A 20,245-nucleotide genomic window follows, 5' to 3' on the forward strand; every position below is an offset into this window, starting at 1 on the left:
CTCTGCCTTAAATATACCCAATGACCTGGTCTCCACAGCTGCACGTGGCAACAAATTCCACAAATTCACCACCCACTGGCTAAAAAAAATTCTCTGCATCTCCGTTTTGAATGGACCCCCTCTATCCTGAGGCTGTGCCCTCTTGTCCTAGACTCTCCCACCATGGGAGACATCATTTCCACATCTACTGTCTAGGTCTACCAACATTTGAAAGGTTTCAATGAGATCTTCCCCCAGCCTTCTAAATTCCAGTGAGTACAGACCCAGAGCCATCAGACATTCCTCGTATGATAATCCTTTCATTCCTGGAATCATCCTCGTGAACCTCCTCTGGACCCCCTCTAATGCCAGCACATCTCTTCTAAGATGAGGAGCCCAAAACTGTATACAATACTCAAGGTGAGGCCTCACCAGTACCTTATAAAGCCTCAGCATCACATTCCTGCTCTTGTATGATTTGACTGTACTGTAACAGTTCAAAGATCAACCAGAATTCAACTGAATCTATGATTCATCCATTAGCACCTTAACTTTACTCAATTCCAAGGTGATCAATTAGGCATGGAATATTTTGGTAGAGGTTTGACTGCTGAAAACAGTTCAGTAGAGCAAAGAATCAATGTAGAATGTATTGCATGATCCATCACATGCTCTGTTATTTATTGAGATACAGGAGTGGAATTGGCCCTTTTGGCACCTCAAGCCGCTTCACCCAGCAACCCCAATTTAACCCTACCCTTATCACAGGACAATTTACAATGACCCATTAACCTACCAACCGGCATGTCTTTGGACTGTGGGAGAAAAATCAGAGCACCTGGAGGAAACCCACATGATCACAGGGAGAACATATGAACACCTTACTGATAGTGCTGGGAATTGGTACTGTAAAGAGTTGCACTAACCAATATGCTACTGTGCCACCCCTCATTTTTGATGGTTTTGTATGTAGAAGAGCTGAGAGAAATACTTCACAGCAACTCCTAAAAATTCAAATAAAACATTAAAGAATTGCAAGGTAAAGACCTTGTCTATCAATCCAGTGCTCCAGTAACCTTACTGCTTTTGCCATAAAAGTGAGGTGATGTTTTATATTGTGAAAGTAGGTATTTTTCCAAACAGAACAGAATAAAGCAAACAGCAACCAATTAAGCAGATCAACTTTTATTAGCTTTTTTTAAACTTCTGGTTCACTTAAAAAAAAAGTGTGATTTTTGCCTGAACCCAGTCTTTCAATTAGCTAATCAAGTATCAAGAATATTTAGTAAAAATTGTTTTGGTGTACAAACTAAAAAAAATTAACCTTGCATTACATGTATAGAAAAGGAAGCTCTGAAAAACAAGTAAAGAACATAGGCACAAAATTATCCTTCCGTAACTAAAGAACACTTCTATACATCTAAAGAATAGATTTTTATTCCGAGCCAAGATCTGCAAATGAATACAGTAACATTCAGCAGTTCAAATTCAGTAGTAAATATAGCATTCTCAAGTCAGGAAATATTAATACACGTTTAGAAAATATAAATTAAAGACTTGTTCACACATCTGTACTCCTGAGTTCATGAAGAAATAATGGGTCCAAACCTCCTTAGGATGGCTCCGAAGAGAAGGGGAAAAATTTGGCAACCTTGTTTGGTGAACTTGGACTCTGACAATCTGCTTCTTCACTAAGTTTAAAGAACATCTCTTGATCTTTTTTCTTCTGAGTCAATTCTTCCTCCAAAGCCTGTAAAAAGAAATTTGGCAAAATAGTCAAAAACCCACAAGTAAAAGAAAAAATATTTGTCCACTAGTTTTCACTGGTATCAACACAGGCAAACAAAGACTAGAACACAATACATTTATTCTTGCTCAACTGGAGGACTGTGTCACTACACTACAGAAAGGATGAGAGAGTAGAGAGTGCAAGGGAATTGTATGAAGATGTTGCCAGGGAGAAGAGAAGAGAAGAGGAGAGACGTCTTGCCTGAACTTATCTACTTTGGAATAAAGGAAATTAATGGCAAAGTTAATTGTTAATAGATAATGAATACAAATCTCCAAGTTCTATTTTTTTCTTTTTAATATCTCTTTTCTACACAAGTAAAACATATGTCAATAAATTACCAAGGATACTGTATCATTACTACTTTTTGTACAAACACTATTCATTTTTCACTCTAATGTAGCAAAATGGGACATAAAGGCATCCAGGATCCAAGCAAACCACCCATTAAACAATATAATGCACAACTTCAGATTTATTATCACCAATACATCATGAAATTTGTTGTTTTGTGGCAATAGTACAGCACAAGACAAAAATTACTCAAAGGAAAAAAAATTAAATCTGATGGCAGAGGAAAAGAAGCTGGTCTTTAAAGGTTGAGTTTAGGTCTTCAGCCTCCTGCACCTTCTCCCTGATGGTTGTAAGACAAAGAGGGCATGTCTCAGCTGGTGAAAATCTTTAATGATGGATTTGCTAATATAATTAGCCTCATCTCAAACAATAACGAGGTGGCCTACAGGGTAGAAGTCATCTCTCTGACACAGTGGTGTCAAGAAAACAACCTCTCCCCCAATGCCACAAAAACAAAGGAGTTGGTTGTGGATTACAGGAGGAATGGAGACAGGCTAACCCCTATTAACATCAATGGATCTGGGGTTGAGAGGGTAAACAGCTTCAAGTTCCTCGGCATCCACATCACCGAGGACCTCACGTGGTCTGTACACACCAGCCGTGTGGTGAAAAAGGCACAACAGCGTCTCTTTCACCTCAGACTGTTCAGGAAGTTTGGTATGGGTCCCCAAATTCTAAGAACTTCCTACAGGGGCACATTTGAGAGCATTCTGACTGGCTGCATCACTGCCTGGTACGGGAACTGTACCTCTCAATCACAGGACTCTGCAGAGAATGGTGCGGACAAACAAGCACATCTGTAGTTGTGAACTTCCCATGATTCAGGACATTTACAAGGACAGGTGTGTAAAAAGGGCCTGTAGGATCATTGGGGACCCAAGCCACCCCAACCACAATCTATTCCAGCTGCTGCCATAAGGAAAGCGGTACCGCAGCATAAAAGCCAGGACCAACAGGCTCCGGGACAGCTTCTTCCACCAGGCCATCAGACTGATGAACTTAAGCTGACTTGAGTGTACTCTGTATTACATTGAACTGTTCTATTTATTATAAATTATTATAAATTACTATGATTGCACATTTAGATGGAGACATAACGTAACTCCTCATGTATGTGAAGGATGTAAGAAATAAAGTCAATTCAATTTAATACATTTTTTCTGTCACCAAGGTCTGCGGGGAATGATGAGAAACATTGATTGTTCTGTGCTTTATTTAATGTTGCACAATTCCAGATCTGCAATACATGTTCTTATTTGCAAGTAATTAAAACTCCAATCTGGTGGTTTTATGGTGCATCTTGCTGTGACAAAGTCCCTTGTGCATCACAGCCCAGTGAATGTCAGTAGCAACTCTAACTCAAATCTTGCCTTCCTGGCCTCTCCCCAGCAATCCTCCATGGTTGCACTCAAAACAAGGCTAGCCTTTAGTTTGAGGACCATGTCTCCTCCTTCACCAAACGAAAAAAAAATGATTAGCCTCTCAAACTCTTCCCAATATAAACATTGAGTTATTGAGACAGATACACTGAACTATGAAAGAGGAGGGTTAAAAGTTAGAGGCCCTTATTGGAATTCTGTGTTTGGCACACTTATGTCAACATGGATGCAAGACTCACTCGAAGTTCAAATGACTATTAATACCGACTACGATAAAAATAGAGAAGCAAAGACAGGCTTTATATCATCTCTTAATATCCTGTTCAGGATGTCAATACTTCTGAATTGCAGTCATTATTGTAATGGAAATACAACTAATTTGTGCACACTAAATACCTAAAAATCCATGCTATATTGAACACTGCCTAGAATTTGAACTGCACAGCACATGCTTTTGTTGTAATTTAAATTTACTGAAGAATAAATACAATATAGAAAAAAAAAATCAGGATTTATTGGAAGTTGCATGATGTCTGTGATTTTCCTTTAGGCTCTCTTCTTGCACAACAACAATGAGGTGCCCAGAAATGGACATCAGCACTATTCATCAGGAAACAAATTATACTGCTTTTCATCTGTGCAGAACAGGCCTTCAAGATGCTCTATGGAACCCCATTCTGTTTAAAGAGTAAAGGTTAGCTTTATTTGTCACACGTACATTGAAACAGAGTGAAATAGATTGTGTCAATGACCAACATAGTCAAATGATGAATACAAGAGATTTTGCAGATGCTGGAAATCCAGAGTAACACACACAAAATGCTGGAGGAACTCAGCAGGTTCACCAGATCTATGGAAAGGAATAGACAGTTGAAGCTTTGGGTGAGTCCTGATGAAAGGTCTCCAGCATTTTTGTATGTGTTACAGTCCAATGACGTGTCGGGGGCTGTCCACAAGTGTCATTATGCTTACAGCACCAACAAAACATGCCTACAACTTACTAACCTTAACCCATATGTCTTTGGAATGTGGGAAGAAACTGGAGCACCCAAAGGACACCCACACAGTCATGGGGAGTGCATACAAACTCATTACAGACAATGGCAGTAACTGAACTCAATCTTCTCATTGCTGGTGCCATAAAGGGGACTTATCTGAATAATTTCCACTCCTTGACTTTATCCCCGGGAATCTGGCTTAGGAAGGCCTTTATTCTTGAAAAAAATTCAGTAAAAATATTACTTCACTTCACTGCAAAGCATTTCAAGTACCTTTCCAAAGGTACGAATTAAAGTGTCAGCTACACAACTGATGAACCAGTGCAGTAGACGATTCAAAAGATCTGAAAGGGCTTGCTTAATACGCTAATCAAATTCGTCCATTTGGTAGCAGACAAGAAATTGATATTGACCACAGTAACATGGAAAATAAACCAGGCAATATTCAAAGACTGTAACCAATCCTTCAGACTTCTATAGGGACCCATAGCTATGAAAAGAAAATTTGAACATTGAGAGTAAATATTAAGTTCTTCACTACTTACTTTCTTTCTTGGTTTCAGCTTTTCTTGCCATTCCTTCAAGTGCAGGTTATGATTATCATCAAGTGCTTTTAACTTCTGGTTTTCATGTTCAGTCAGAAGATGGCACTTCTCACTCTAGAGATTAAAGGATCAGGGGTAAATTACCGCAGCCTATCACTTCTTACTGCACAATTTGCTGATTAAGCTCTATGATCTGACCTACAATCCTCAAAGTAAATCATTAGCAGTTATAAAGCAAAAATATCATTCTTTCCATTATTTTTATCTGTACATGCAGAAAGATAAGATTACAATAACGATGAAGTTTTGTTCAAAATGTGCTTCATTGTTAATAACAATTCTAATTTTCCTTCAAATTTACCTTATGTAAGCAATTAATACTAACATTAACTAACATTAGAGTTGCTTTGAATCTAAAAGGAATCCAAACCATTCTATTGTATGATACATAATACACCATCTTCATTGCTGTGTATTTATGTCTGTTACAAATCCTTTCCTTCAAATATCATGTTCATATTTTTGAGTAGCTGAATACCATCGTGATTTTTTTTTAAGGTAAAAAAAGAACATGTTTCATTTCTCATATAAAACTTGTAAGAAAAATATTTGAGGAAGAAATTGACAACTCTCAGACAGGATGATAAAGATATGACAATATATTGCCCAAATGTGGGAGCATGTAATGTTACCCATCTAAACCACTAACAACTGTACAAAAATGATCTACTGAGCTTATGGTCACAATGCACAGTGCATAAATCTGCTGTGTAAAAAATGTCTGCTGAGAAATTAGATCATGTCATGCATCTATTTCAGCACAGTGTGATTGGAAGTATATTTCCAACAGTGAAATGCAATAACAATCATTTCCAGGTTGGTGGATATCACTCCAGAATTTCAAAGGGCAGCATCACCATCAAATCTGCAGTAAACACGAATAGAAACAGGGATTGGCCCATCAGCCCATTGTTCCAGTTCATTACTAATCTTTTGCTTCGTCACCATTCTCCTGTCTCTCCCTCCTATACTACGTGTCCAAAAATTTATTGCTTTCTCTTGCATATACTCACCCACAGCCTCCTTCAGTAACGAATTCCAAAAAATTTACCATCCTTACCCCTGAAAGTATGATCCTTTGTTTTGAAACTGAAACTCCCATTTTAGATCTCTATCCCAGAGGGAGATCAGCCAGATTATCAGATATTTCTAAAATGCAGATAAATAAATATTCAAGGCAATAAAGGTTATGAGACACTGGCAGAGTTGAGACTAGCATACTGTAGATCAACCATCATCTGAATCGTAGTGCAGGCTTGAGAGGCCTAGTTGCCTACTCCTGCTCTCAATTTTTGTATATTCTGGGTGAGATCTCACCCAAGGCTCTATACATTTAATACAAAATGCATTTAGACTTGGAGTAAAAGGCACATCAGTCACTGTCCTAATTCCTTGTAGGTACAGGTTTCTCAACACAAATGTTTTAAGCTTTGAGCATTTAAAAATTAGGTTGCTTTTTAAAAAATATTTCCACTTGTGAATGATTTCACATTTTTCACCTTTTTCACCTGACTTTTATCTCCCATGTCCTCATCTTGGCATGACTATATCCCCTTTACATCCCCCTTACATATAATCTTTACATTGTCTCAACTCACTATAACCCAGCATGGTATCATCAACAAAACTGGGCCCTCATTCAGATCACCAATACAGCTGTTAATATCAAAACAAGTCCCTGCCATGTACCACTAATTTCAGAAAATCTGAAAATAACCATTTCTGTTCTTAATTTGGTCCATTATTCAAGTCACACCAGCATATTACCTCCAATCCCCTATATAGAACACTACAGCACAGCACAGGTCCTGATGTCCAGGATGTTATGCCGACCTTTTAACCTGAGATGAGTAACCCTTTCCTCGTACATAACTCTCCATATTCCTATCATCCTTGGGCATATCTAAGAATTTCTTAAATGCCCCTAATGTACCTGCCTCTACCAGCACCACTGGCAGTGTTCCACACACACACACCACTGTCAAAATCTTACATCTCACGACCACTCCTACTTTCCTCCAATTAAAATGATGCCCCCTAATATTAGCCATTTCCACCCTGAGTAAAAGTCTGGGGCTATGCACTCGATCTATGCCTCTCATCTTGTACACCACTACCAAGTTGCCCCTCCTTCACTCCAGGGGGAAAAGCCCTAGCTCACTCAACCTATCCTCATAAGACCTGCTCTATGAGACAACATCCTGGTAAATCACCCGGAACCTCTAAAACTTCTACAACCCTCCTATAATGGTGCAATCAGAAATGAACACAATATCCCAAGTGTGGTCTAGCCAGGGCTTTATAGAGACACAATGTTATCTCACTGCTCTTGAACTCAATTGCCCAACTAATGAAGGCCACCACACCACACCCAATCAACTCGCGTGACAACTACGAGAGATCTATGCACATTTGTTCTGACTTTAAAAAGAATCTTGTGTGCCATCTGAGAGATTGGCTTTTCTTCTTCCATGTAAATTCCATGAGTAAATTTTATTCCTTGTTTCAAATTTTGGGTAGCAATTGCAAATTATGTAACGTTGATTTCTGTTATCCCAAGAACTGCACTGTGCAGCAATGGACTGATATCCAACATGGTAAATCAGGATTTTATCCTTCTCCCTTCACCTCCCTCAGCTTCCAATCAATTCAGCTTCAAACACAGAAATGATAAATCCCAAACCAACTACCTGCAGCTGTTGGAGCTCATGGATGTTATTCTCACATGCTTGTTGCATTTCTCTCATTTGAGTCTCATGTTTTATTTGCTGATTTTGCTTTTCCATTTTTTGTCTCTTTTCTTCTTGAATTCCAAACTGTTTGAAAGTAAAAAGAAAAACATACCATGAGCTAAGGAAATGAGAAGGATTTAACAGTTCAAAGCAAAGCGATTTTGATCCACCAGAACACATAATAACATAGTAATATGGGAATAGGGAACATCAAACTTCATAAAGAATTCTTTCCTCTACCACAGCACCCCCGCTCCCCCACCTCATGCGTGCACATACACAGTCTCTTTTTCTCTGTTTGGTTGTGTTTCTCCTGCAGTAGGCATTGCTCTTTGAAATTTTCATTTCAAAAATTAGATTATATTGGCATATGGAGAATGCAAATGTTTGAACAATCCCCCTTACTGTCCATGACAGGTGCACCAAGCAGATTGGAAAATGAGAAACATCCATCCTGCAATCAATTTTAGTGCCAGAGGTTATAAATAATTATACAGAAGAACTAGTATATTTAATAGTGTTCAGATTAAATTATTCATTTTAAAAACTACACACTCATGGTGTTGTGCATAACTCACTAACTCAGTGCGATTTATCTGACGTTTATGAGTTCTCAGCCCGCCTCAGAGACTTGACCACAATGCAGGTTGTCATCAGCTTCAAAATAAAAACCAAAGTGCAACTACTACCGAGCTCCCTACAGTTGTTAAACCAAGGAGTTACCCGATTATTCAGATCGTTGAAGATGCTATGAGAAGTATTTGAAGATAACATGTGTAAATTGAACATGTCCTGAAATTGAACATTGATGTATTGGCAGCAGAGTTAAAAACCATTTTAAAGAACGTAACTTTACTGGCAATGTGAAAGAGCCATTTAGCTGAATGCCTGTAGTTTAGACTGTGCAGATTTGACTGATGGATAAACTGTGGAACAAGAAGCTGGAAATATATTCCACCTGGACCAGAGGAACTGCACCCTAGGGGTCTGAAAGAGGTAGTGTTAGAGACTGATGGAATTAGAAGTGAACTTTCAAAAATCCTTGGACTCTGGCATGGTGCCAAAGGACTGGAAAATTGCAAACGTTACTCCACTCTTTAAGAAAGGAGGAAGGCAGCAAAAAAGGAAATTATAGACCAGTTAGCCTGACCTCAGTGGTCGGGAAGATGTCAGAGTCAATTGTTAAGGATGAGGTGATGAAGAACTTGAAGATACAGAACAAGATTGTACAAAGTTAGCATGGCTTCCTTCAGGGAAAATCCTGCCTGATGAACCTGTTGGAATTCTTTGAGGAAGTTACAAGTAGGATAGATAAAGAGGATGCTGTGAATGTTGTATATTTTGACTTTCAGAAGGCCTTTGACAAGGTGGTACACATGAGGCTGCTTATCAAGTTAAGAACCTGTGGTATTACAGAAGAGTTACTAACATGGTTAGTGCATTGGCTGATTGGTAGAAAGCAGCGAGTGGGCAAAAAAGGATCCGTTTCTGGTTGGCTGCCAGTGACTAGTGGTGTTCCGCAGGGGTCAATGTTAGGACCACTTCTTTTTATGCTGTATATAAATGATTTAGATGATGGAATATATGGCTTTGTTGCCAAGTTTGCTGATGACACAAAGATTGGTGGAGGAGGAGGTAGTGTTGAGGAAACAGGTAGGATGCAGAACAACTTAGACAGATTAGGAGAATACACAAGAAGGTGGCAAATGAAATACAATGTTGGAAAATGCATGGTCATGCACTTTGGTAGTAGAAATAAATGTGCGGACTATTTTCTAAACGGGGAGAAAATCCAGGAATCTGAGATGCAGAGGAATTTGGGAGTCCTTGTGCAGAACACCCTGAAGGTTAACTTGCAGGTTGAGTCAGTGGTGAGGAAGGCAAATGCCATGTTAGCATTCATTTCAAGAGGTCTAGAATACAAGAGCAAGGATGTGATGTCAAGGCTTTGTAAGGCACTGGTGAGGCCTCACTGAGTACTGTGAACAATTTTGGGTCCCTCATCTTAGAAAAGATGTGCTGGCTTTGGAGAGGGTCCAGAGGAGGTTCACAAGGATGATTTCAGGAATGAAAGGGTTATCATTGAGGAATGTTTGATGGCTCTGTGTTTGATCTCATTGAAACAGAGTAGATGTGGAAAGGATGTTTCCCATGGTGGGAGAGTCTCGGACAAGAGGGCACAGCCTCAGGATAGAGGGCCGCCCTTTCAAAACAGAGATGCGGAGAAATTTCTTTAGCCAGGGTGGTGAATTTGTGGAATTTGTTGTCGCATGCAGCTGTGGAGGCCAGGTCGCTGGGTGTATTTAAAGCAGAGATTGATAGGTTGTTAATTGGACATGGCATCAAAGGTTACAGGGAGAAGGCCGGGAACTGGGGTTGAGGAGGAGATAGAAGAAAGGATCAGCCGTGATTGAAAAATAAATCATTTACTTGTGTGCAATAGAAATGGTATTTTTTTTGCTATTTTGTGTCTTTAGCAAGATAATTTGTAGCAGCAAAGCAACCTCCAAACACATGATCATGGTACAGTTACCTGTTTAATTTTCTCTCTGTCCTCTGTATGGCTCCCTGTAGAGTTAATACGCAAACTCTTTTTGTACATCACCATTCTCGTCTTCCCCTCACTTCTTTGGATTTTGGGAAGTCTGTTCTTTTCCTGTTGCTGCTTGATCTTTAGTTGCTCAATCATCCGCTGATTATAACGCTGCATCTGCTCCAACTCCTGTGGGGTTTAAACACACAAACCAAACAAAATGATTCACTACGGTGTGCACGTCTAAACAGACACACGGTACATATGTAGATAAATACAGCATGCCTAGTGGTTTCAGAGCAAAACGTCAGAACAGAAATGTGAACGTGCCTCCTGAAAAACAAAAAGAATCTTCCCCACAGCTTACACACTTCCAATGCTGATGTTGAATAAGATAGGAAAACGTTTGCGATGTCTGGAAAAACTGCTACTTTATGATTACACATCTTCAAGTAAAATTATGCAATCACAATTCCTACCTTTGTGCCAAGTCTCTTCTGGAACTTTAACAAATTATGCTATAAACATCTCTCAAGACTTCATAATAACTGAAAATATTAAGATTTAAATGCATTAGCCTAAACTTTCAGATATGTTGCATTGCATTTTTCAGTGCTGTAATCAGAAAAATATATCACATTTATTAAGTGGAGCAAAACTAACTATTCGAAGGATTGCATGGTGGAGGATTACAAATACCTGGGGATACGAATTGACAATGAACTGGATGGTCAAAGATCACTGAGGCTGTCTACAAGAAGGGTCAGAGCCGTCTCTATTTCCTGAGGAGAATGAGGTCCTTTAACATCGGTCGGACGATGCTGAGGATGTTCTACGAGTCAGTGGTGGCCAGTGCCATCATGTTTGCTGTTGTGTGCTGGGGCAGCAGGCTGAGGATAGCAGACACCAACAGAATCAACAAACTCATTCCTAAGGCCAGTGATGTTGTGGGGATGGAATTGGACTCTCTCACGGTGGTGTCTGAAAAGAGGATGCTGTCCAAGTTGCATGCCATCTTGGACAATGTCTCCCATCCACTACATAATGTACTGGTTAGGCACAGGAGTACATTCAGCCAGAGACTCATTCCACTGAGATGCAACACAGAGCGTCAAAGGAAGTCATTCCTGCCTGTGGCCATCAAACTTTACAACTCCTCCCTTGGAGGGTCAGACACCCTGTGCCAACAGGCTGGTCCTGAACTTATTTCCTGGCATAATTTACATATTACTATATAATTATTTATGGTTTTATTACTATTTATTATTTATGGTGCAACTGTAACAAAAAACAATTTCCCCCGAGATCAATAAAGTATGACTATGACTATTTCAAGGTCCGGGTAGGCCATTCTGTTGACTTGGCATCACTGGGAACACGTCATCATTGCATATTTAGTGTCGGTTGTACATGGGATGACCAATTTTTCAAGAATTGCTAATTTCTGATACTATCAAAGAAAAGCATCAATAGGTACCCAGACCAACCAACAGAAGGGTCATCCTTAAGCAGTTCCCAGCCCAGCATCAGCAGCCATATCCTTATAGGTCCCTTTTACTCTAAAAGAAACCTCTACCCTCTGTTCCTCCACCAGAAAGCCACAGGTAGCCATCTTATTCTTAAGCAGCTTCTTAGTGTGGAGGATGTATTGCTTCCACTATAGTTCTCTGACCAGCAGGTCATACTGTACATCAGAACCACCCATTGCCAAGGTGAATGTGGCGCTCCTTTGATTGTTTGGAAGGTAGCTCCATCCCCTTGATCTCCATACGTTCCTGGAAGTCAAAGTTGCATTCCTCTGTTTTCAACCTGTTCCAGTGGTCATGGTCCAGGGATTCACGTGAATGGGTGACAACGTGAGGATAAACCTTAAATGTTTTTGCACCACATCCAAAAAATTGCTTGTTATGATGGAATTCAGAGCAGAGTGTTTGTTTAGCAATCTGTTCAATTGCTCTCTCTAGTTTGTTAAAAAAATTCCTTCAACACCAGTTCTTTACATGAAACGTAGTTGATATTCAAAAAAGTCCCAAAAAAACATCAAAATATTCTTCCCAAAATTGGTTTATTCATGCTTAGCCCATTGAGAATAAGATAGTCCAACCTTGTGGACAAATTCAGCTGATACTTACAACTGACTGACATAGTTTTCCAATGCAGACTTTATTTTACCTTTTCATGTTTTTTCAGTAACTGATGCCTTTGCAGGGAGTATTGATCCTTTAACTGTTGTCTGAGGAACTGATGTTTCTCCTGCAGGTGGTGCTCTTCTCGCTCCCAAATGGCAGCCTCCCTGTCTGAATTGAGAAAACTGAAGTGTTACTGCCATACCATCCAAAATGAACATCGGTCTAGAATAAAGATTGTGCAGCACCCATTTCTGCTACTCAATGACTGGCTTCAATTTTCTCCTTTCCTGAAAGATTTTATTCTGTTCCATGAGCACTGCGGCCTCCAGCAAATTGCAGCAACAAGTGTTTAAAAAAAAACACACTTTCCTTGGTACATCAAACTAGATTTATTGCTCATTCCAACATTACATCCTGACCTTGAAGCTTCAGTTCTTCCAGCATTAATGAACACAACAGAAATTGTGCGTGTCTTAAAGACAAAACAATGTTCCGGCCTAAATGACATCGGTATCTTAATTTTAATCTTAATCTTAACTACTACTGTGCATGCTAGATCATCAGGATTTCTCAACATTTAATGTTGCAGCATAATCTGGCAGTTTTAATGTCAATTTTGGTCCAACCAAGCAGAGTTCACTGCCAAGAAGGCCCACCAGTGCCTTTACTTCCTAAGAAAACTAAAGAAATTTGGCCTGAACCCTAAAACCCTCACTAATTTTTATAGATGCACCGTAGAAAGCATTCTTCTAGGGTGCATCACAACCTGGTATGGAAGTTGTCCTGTCCAAGGCTGAAAGAAGCTGCAGAAGATAGTGAACACAGCGCAGCACATCACACAAACCAATCTTCCAGCCTTGGACTCACTTCACACCACACGCTGTCAGAGCAGTGCTGCCAGGATAATCAAGGACATGACCCACCCAGCCAACACACTTTTCGTCCCTCTTCCCTCCAGGAGAAGGCTCAGGAGCTTGAAGACTCGTACGGCCAGATTTGGGAACAGCTTCTTTCCAACTGTGATAAGACTGCTGAACGGATCCTGACCAGGATCTGGGCCGTACCCTCCAAATATCTGGACCTGCCTCTCGGTTTTTCTGCACTCCCATTCCCATTTACTTACTTCCCATTTTTCTATTTTCTATTTATGATTTATAATTTAAATTTTTAATATTTACTAATTTTTAACTATTTTTATTTTTAATATTTAATATTTGTAATCCAGGGAGTGTGAAGCGCAGAATCAAATATCACTGTGATGATTGCACGTTCTAGTACCAATTGTTTGGTGACAATAAAGTATAAAAGTATAAAAAGTATAAAAAGTACTGATGATTATTCTGATACCTTTTAATCAATTTCACACTCCATGAACCCATAACCTGGTCAGTTATTTGCCAGAACAAAAAATGTTGATTTTAGCACTCAGGAACAATGTAAACAAAATCCAAATCCTGACATCAATTGTAAAGTCTCCATTGCCCTTGTTTTCACTCTGTTTGACTCAATCACTGTGTGGGTTCCACTCACTAGAACAGCTAGAATTAACTTTGCACACATATATTCAAATCATTCTACAGATGTGCAGTAGAGAGCATCCTGGAGGCTGTATTCATTCCTTAGTGCAGAAAAGTGTACTGTCGTGGTCAGGAAGATTCTACAACAGGTAGTCAAAATTGCCCAGCATGTCACCGGCACAGCCTACTCGCCATTACAAACATATACACGGAAAAAAGTGCCAATATCATGAAGGATCCCACCCACTCTGTTCATTGAATGCCTCTCCAACTCCCATCAGAGTGGAAGCTATGAAGCATCAACACCAGACCCACCAGACTCAAAAACAGTTACTTTCCCCAAACAGTAATGTTGATGAACACGTCCACCCACCAAGTCCACCATTACTTAATTACTTCCAGTCAGTCACCTTATGTACAACCTAGCATCACTTAATGGATATAAAATCAATTTAAAGCTATCATATGCAATTATGTTTATTGTTTTTTTATTATTGTACTGTTCATCGTATTATTTTTGTGCTGTAACTGATCCAGAGTAACAATTATTTTGTTCTGCTTTACACTTGTGTACTGGAAATGACATTAAATAATCATGAATCTTACAGGATTTTGAACTGAATGATTTAGAATTAATTCTAAATCATTCTATAAAGAACTTTTTGAACCTTTAGTCCAGTTTATACCGAGGAACAATTCTAAATTTTTCTTAGCATACCCATATTTTGCAAACCTGATGTCAGTCATTCCCCAATTACATTGCACATGTTCATCCCCATAACATCCTTTGGAAAGCGGGTAATATTTCTGATATCATGAAACTGTATACTGAATAATACCAGACTCCAAAAGAACCTCTTACCTCTCATGAGCTGTTGTTTCTTTGTAAGGCAGTCCCTTTCTTGATCAGAAATTTCCTTCTTATTCTGTGCAATTATTTTTTTCAGTGCCATATCTAGCTCCTGGTGCTGTTTTGATTGAAAATCCTGTTCCTAGATGGTTGCACAAAAGGAGTGTTTGGATTAAATAAATTTCAAGTCACTACATTAATATGCCACCTACAACTTACTCTCACAATACTGATAATTACACCAATTGAAAATTTCTACATTAGTTTTAATTCTGCTACATCAACAGAGCAAGTTTACCACTGTTATTTGACTCTTGACAATGATACACAGTGACAAAAGAAAATGATAGGTGTTTTATAAGGGTACAAAACAATTAAAGAAATTCTGAATGATTTCCCTGACTTGGATTTTTAAAACCAGAACAATCCCTGAACATAATCTAAAGCTTAGAAGTATGGTTCACCCACTCAGGCAGACGAACAGGTTGGAAGAATTTAGCTGGGGGAAAAAAAAACTACAGCTTAGACAGTTCTGCAGGTTCAAGATTAACTAGCTTCTATTCCAGTTTTTGGACTTAGTTGATTAAATAGGCCAGCATGGAAAATACAGCTCTTCCTCAGCTGGAGCAAAAGGTCTGATGGGCAGGCAAATTGGCAGTTTGTGAGCTGGTATATTCATTCCACTGCTTCTGTAGGGTTAATATGTACTTCTGATACATGGACCTAGAAACTCATAACAGGCTGATAATCCCAGGAGTTCCCATAAGACTGGACAGTTCCACCAACCTGGGTTAACATCAAATGCTGTTTGTGCAGACTTTTCTGCATTATTCCTGTGACTGTGTGGGTTCCCTCCTGGTGTCCGGGTTTCTTCCCTCATCCCAAAGACAGGTAGCTTTCTGGATTAATTGACCATTGCAAGTTCCCCTTAACATGTGACTGAGTGGCAGAATCGAATTGGAGTTGATGGGAACATGAAATTGCGTCGGACAAGTATAAACTGGTGCTCGATAGTCCAAAGAAACTATTTCAGTGCTTCATTACCACAAAAGTCAACAGGGATTTTGATATCTGCTCCAGGTATCTATAGGCATCACTGAATCTTTTCCCTTGAGCACCTGTTTATTTCCTTCCTATGGCAGAGCTTGGATTTAGTACTTTGCCTGCAAACAGTGTGGACTGCTCAAATGTAGACGTGCAGTACTAGAGCCTGTGCAGGGGGCATCGAGTTTGGGTCTACTGAATTGAGGGTTTTGTAAACACAGCTTGTGGTATCTTGAGATACTTGCTCTAGATAGTTAGATTCTTAGAACAATATAGGAGTTTGAGAGTGAAAAATCACTTCATGTTTTCAAATGGCTAGAACATATTCTGAGAACTGGGGAGCAGTTGCTTAATCACTAAGATTATGACCCTACCAATGACTTCTTCCCTCCTCCCCCCAAGGGAAACAACAATATATTGTCCTGCAGTCAGAATTTCCTCCTTTCTTGAAGATGGCCATGCCATCTCTCAGGCGCCGTGCTTTATTCTCCCGTTGCCAAATGTGGACGATGAGATTCAGTGGTCATGACATAAGATGATCTTCACTGTCAAGTTTTACAATTACATGATACCATCTCCTCCCAAAACCTTTTTTGTTGGTAATTCCACTTAACTTCATGTCAGTCGTGGTTGGTGCAAAGGCTAGTTCAGGAAGATCTCATTTAATATGTTATTCTACATATGTCTTAAACGTATTACATTTGTAAATATATTCACACTGACAAACAGCACTGCTATACATAAAAGGTGCAAACACGGTGGGAACAATCACATGCAATTTGTTCTTAATGGTAAAAGATAATGTAAAGATAATTGATCAGAGCTTGAATTGGACTTAATGGAAATTAAGCTGAAGTTATGCACTAAATTTGTTGCCAAGCATCTTGTACAGTTTAATTACTAATGATAGAATATCAGAAACTAACATTAACAACAGGAATTCAGGAATAATAGTGCCTTCTTAAATTCTGTATTCTAAGGAGGCTGAAGGGTGACTTAACTTGAAAGCCAGTTCAGCCATTTCCTAAAACAATTGATCAAAACTATTAACTTCTCTTAGCAACAGTTGAAATTGTGATATTGTTTAAAATAATTATAATAAAAATGAACTTTGATCTTTATCAATAATTAGTATTTTAAACGTAATAATAGGAAAACAAATTGCAACTTTTCAGATAAATTTCAAGTGAGTCGTATGCTATCTGACAAACAAGTTATAATTGTAGTTCCAAATGGATTTAAATAATTTATAATTATTTCTAAATGGATTTTTTTAAACAAAGATATCTGCTGCAATCATTTACTACTTTATATAGAAACAGACCAATTGCCTAAATGTACTTGTTAAAATTAAGTTTCTGATGACATAGTAATTAAAATTTTAAAAATCACCAAATAACAACTAATAGAGATGCAGGATCAGATGTTGAGAAGGGAAAAGAATAGTGTTGAGAAGGAATAATAAATCAACCATAATTGAGTGACAGAGCAGACTCAGTTGGACAAATGGCCTAACTTGCTCTCATGTCTTATGATTCTTTCAATAAGAAAATGTCAATCATTTACTGTCCTTAAAATAGAAAACACAGTCTGGAGACTAGATCTTGTTTCTCCACTGATGTAAATGAACAAGACTGGACCTTGATGCACTAAAATCATCTCCCATGGGAGGGGGGTTGGAGTTACAGAAGTGACTGGCCAAGTAATTCACCTGATGTAACTTGAAAGCAGCACACATTATTCACAAACACTGATTAAGAAAGCTATTTGCAACTAACTGGAAATCAGTTAGTTGCAAATTTCCTCTATATAAAAAAAAAAGCAGCAAAACTTCACGTGTATATTGATAGTTGCTCAACATCCAGACAGCATTACAAAAGAGGTGGTTTTCTATCTTAGCAGTACCTCTCCATTATTGAGAATATTAGCTGATCTTTGCAAACAATTCTAGTCTTATTATAAACACTAATTCCCTGCAATTCAAACACTTACATCAAATTGAGACATTCAGTTAAGTGAATTTTCCATAATCTAAATGAAAACATAATGGAAAAGAAAAATGGAGACCAGCTTGAGCTTTATTAGCCATTGAAGTATTAAACTGCAGAAATAATCTTGGTCTCTTAAATTCTGAAAAGAAAACTCATTAAAAATCCAACACAAGTTCAGTTGTTTCATCAGATTAATCCGAAATGATGATTCATCGAATGTGACTCTTGCAATGAAGTCCTATTTAGCACACAAGATAAAAGGGGCTGTGCCCAGAGTGTCTGGTGTCTAATCACAAAAGCCTGGAACGCTTTCACATAATTGATAAACATACACATAATCGTTATTTTGTTAACATAACAATGGTAAAAATTTAAGCAAAAAAGCTATATAATAAAAATCCAAAACATTTGCAAGAGCCATAAAAGCGAGTAGAAAAGATGTGGAAAAATGTAAGGAAGAGGAAGTGGGCTTTGAGATCACAGCCCATTTGGATTCTGACACCAGCTTTCGGACATGTAACAATGCAACAGAAATCTTATTCAAAAATGCCAGTGCAGATGAAAAGTGCTGTAGAACCTTTCTGGGTCACTATTTTGGTTGACTTTTATTTTCTTGTATGTTCTTGGGCTGTTCTTAAAATTTTAATGAATGTAAAGCAAATAAAGTAAAATATTCCTTCTTCTAAGTATGGATTGATTGGTTTCCTGCACTTGGGATGAAGACATTTAGCATTCAGGCTAGAAATTCATTCACACAATTCCAGAAAATAAATGCTGTGATACTGAGGAAGAAACAGAATAAAGCAATTTTGCACACCATTTTAGCTGCCGTCGCAGCCATTAGGAAATACACCATTTCATTTTATATTGGGATTTTTACTCATTCTGGAGTACAAGAACCATAAATGATGACAGATATAGTGAACTGTGTAAAATCAGCACAATATGATACTCCCCTCCCCAACCTTATCAGGCCATCAGAAATAGGAATCGAATTAGGTCATTCAGTCCACCAAGTCTGCACGGCGATTCCAGATTTATGACCCCTCTGTATCCCATTTTCCTGCCTTCTCCCTGTAACCTTTGATATTCTTTCTAATCCAAGAACCCATCAGTTTCCAGTTAAATAGACTGAATACTTGGCCTCCACAGCCATCTGTGACAATGAATTCCACCCTCTGCCAAAATAAATTCCTCTTTATCCCTCTTCTAAAGGGACATCCCTCTATTCTGAAGCTGTACCCTCTAGTCCTAGACTCCCCCTCTATTTGAAACATTTTCTCATTCACTCTACTAGGCCTTCCAATGTGCCACAGGTTTCTATGATACACTCCCTCATTCCAAACTCTAGCGAGTATAGAGTCAGAGCCATCAAAAGCTCTTATGTTAAACCTTTTCATTCTCGTGAACATTCTAAGGACCCCCTCTAATGCCAGCGCATCCTTTCTTAGAGAAGAGGCCCCAAAACTTCTCACAATTACTCCAAATGCAGTCTGATCAAATGCCCTATAAAGCCTCAGAATTACATCCTTGCTTTTCTATTCTAGTCCTCGTGAAATAAATGCTAACATTGCATTTGCCTGCCTTAACACCAACTCAACCTGCAAGTTAACCTTTAGGGAGTCCTGCTTGAGAACCACCAAGTCCCTTTTTCATCTCTGATTTTTAGATTTTCCTTCTGTTTAGAAAATAGTAAACACCTTTATTCCTTCTACCAAAGTGCATAACTGTTCACTTCCCTACACGATATTCTATTTGCCACTTCTTTGCCCATTCTCCTAATCTGTCTGAGGCCTTCTGAAGGCTCCTTGCTTCCTCAACACTACCTGACCCTACACCCATCTTCATATCATCCTCAAACTTGGTCACAAAACCATCAATTCCGTCCATCCAAATCACTGACATATGTGAAAAACATTCCCAACACTGACCGCTGTGGAACACCTCTAGTCACCAGCAGCCAACCAGAAGTCACCTTTATTCCACTCTTTGCAAACTGCCAGTCAACCAATCTTTATTTATGCTGGTATCTCTCCTGAAACACCATGGGCTCTTACCTTGTCTAGCAGCCTCATGTGCAGCACATTGTCAAAGGCCTTATGAAAATCCAAGTAAAAAACATCCACTGACTCTCCTTTATCTATCCTGCTTCTTTTTTCCTCAAAGAATTCCAACAGGTTTGTCAAGAAAAATTTCCCACTAAGGTAGCCATGCTGACTTCAGCCTATTTTATCAAGTGCTTCCAAGTACCCGGAAACCACATCCTTAACAATTGCCTCCAACATCTTCCCAACCACTTAAATCAGGTTAACTGGCCTGTAATTTCCTGTCTTTTGCCTCTCTCC

At 38.9% G+C, this 20,245-nt stretch overlaps 1 protein-coding gene across 2 annotated transcripts in view; it reads right to left on the reverse strand.

Annotated features, from left to right (window-relative positions):
* Positions 1-1,154: 1,154 nt before the first annotated feature.
* The window catches only part of stk10 (serine/threonine kinase 10), a 119,810-nt gene continuing 100,719 nt past the window's right edge, over positions 1,155-20,245 (reverse strand). For both annotated transcript variants that reach the window (XM_063053513.1, XM_063053512.1), the window contains 6 exons: positions 14,878-15,007; positions 12,542-12,666; positions 10,370-10,558; positions 7,795-7,920; positions 5,045-5,158; positions 1,155-1,729 (listed from right to left, as the gene is read on the reverse strand). In XM_063053513.1, the coding sequence (XP_062909583.1) occupies positions 1,592-1,729; positions 5,045-5,158; positions 7,795-7,920; positions 10,370-10,558; positions 12,542-12,666; positions 14,878-15,007 (822 nt within the window). In that variant the 3' untranslated portion in view covers positions 1,155-1,591. The remainder of the gene's footprint in view (positions 1,730-5,044; positions 5,159-7,794; positions 7,921-10,369; positions 10,559-12,541; positions 12,667-14,877; positions 15,008-20,245) is intronic.

Source organism: Mobula hypostoma, chromosome 7, assembly GCF_963921235.1.
Source record: "Mobula hypostoma chromosome 7, sMobHyp1.1, whole genome shotgun sequence".
NCBI lineage: Eukaryota > Metazoa > Chordata > Chondrichthyes > Myliobatiformes > Myliobatidae > Mobula > Mobula hypostoma.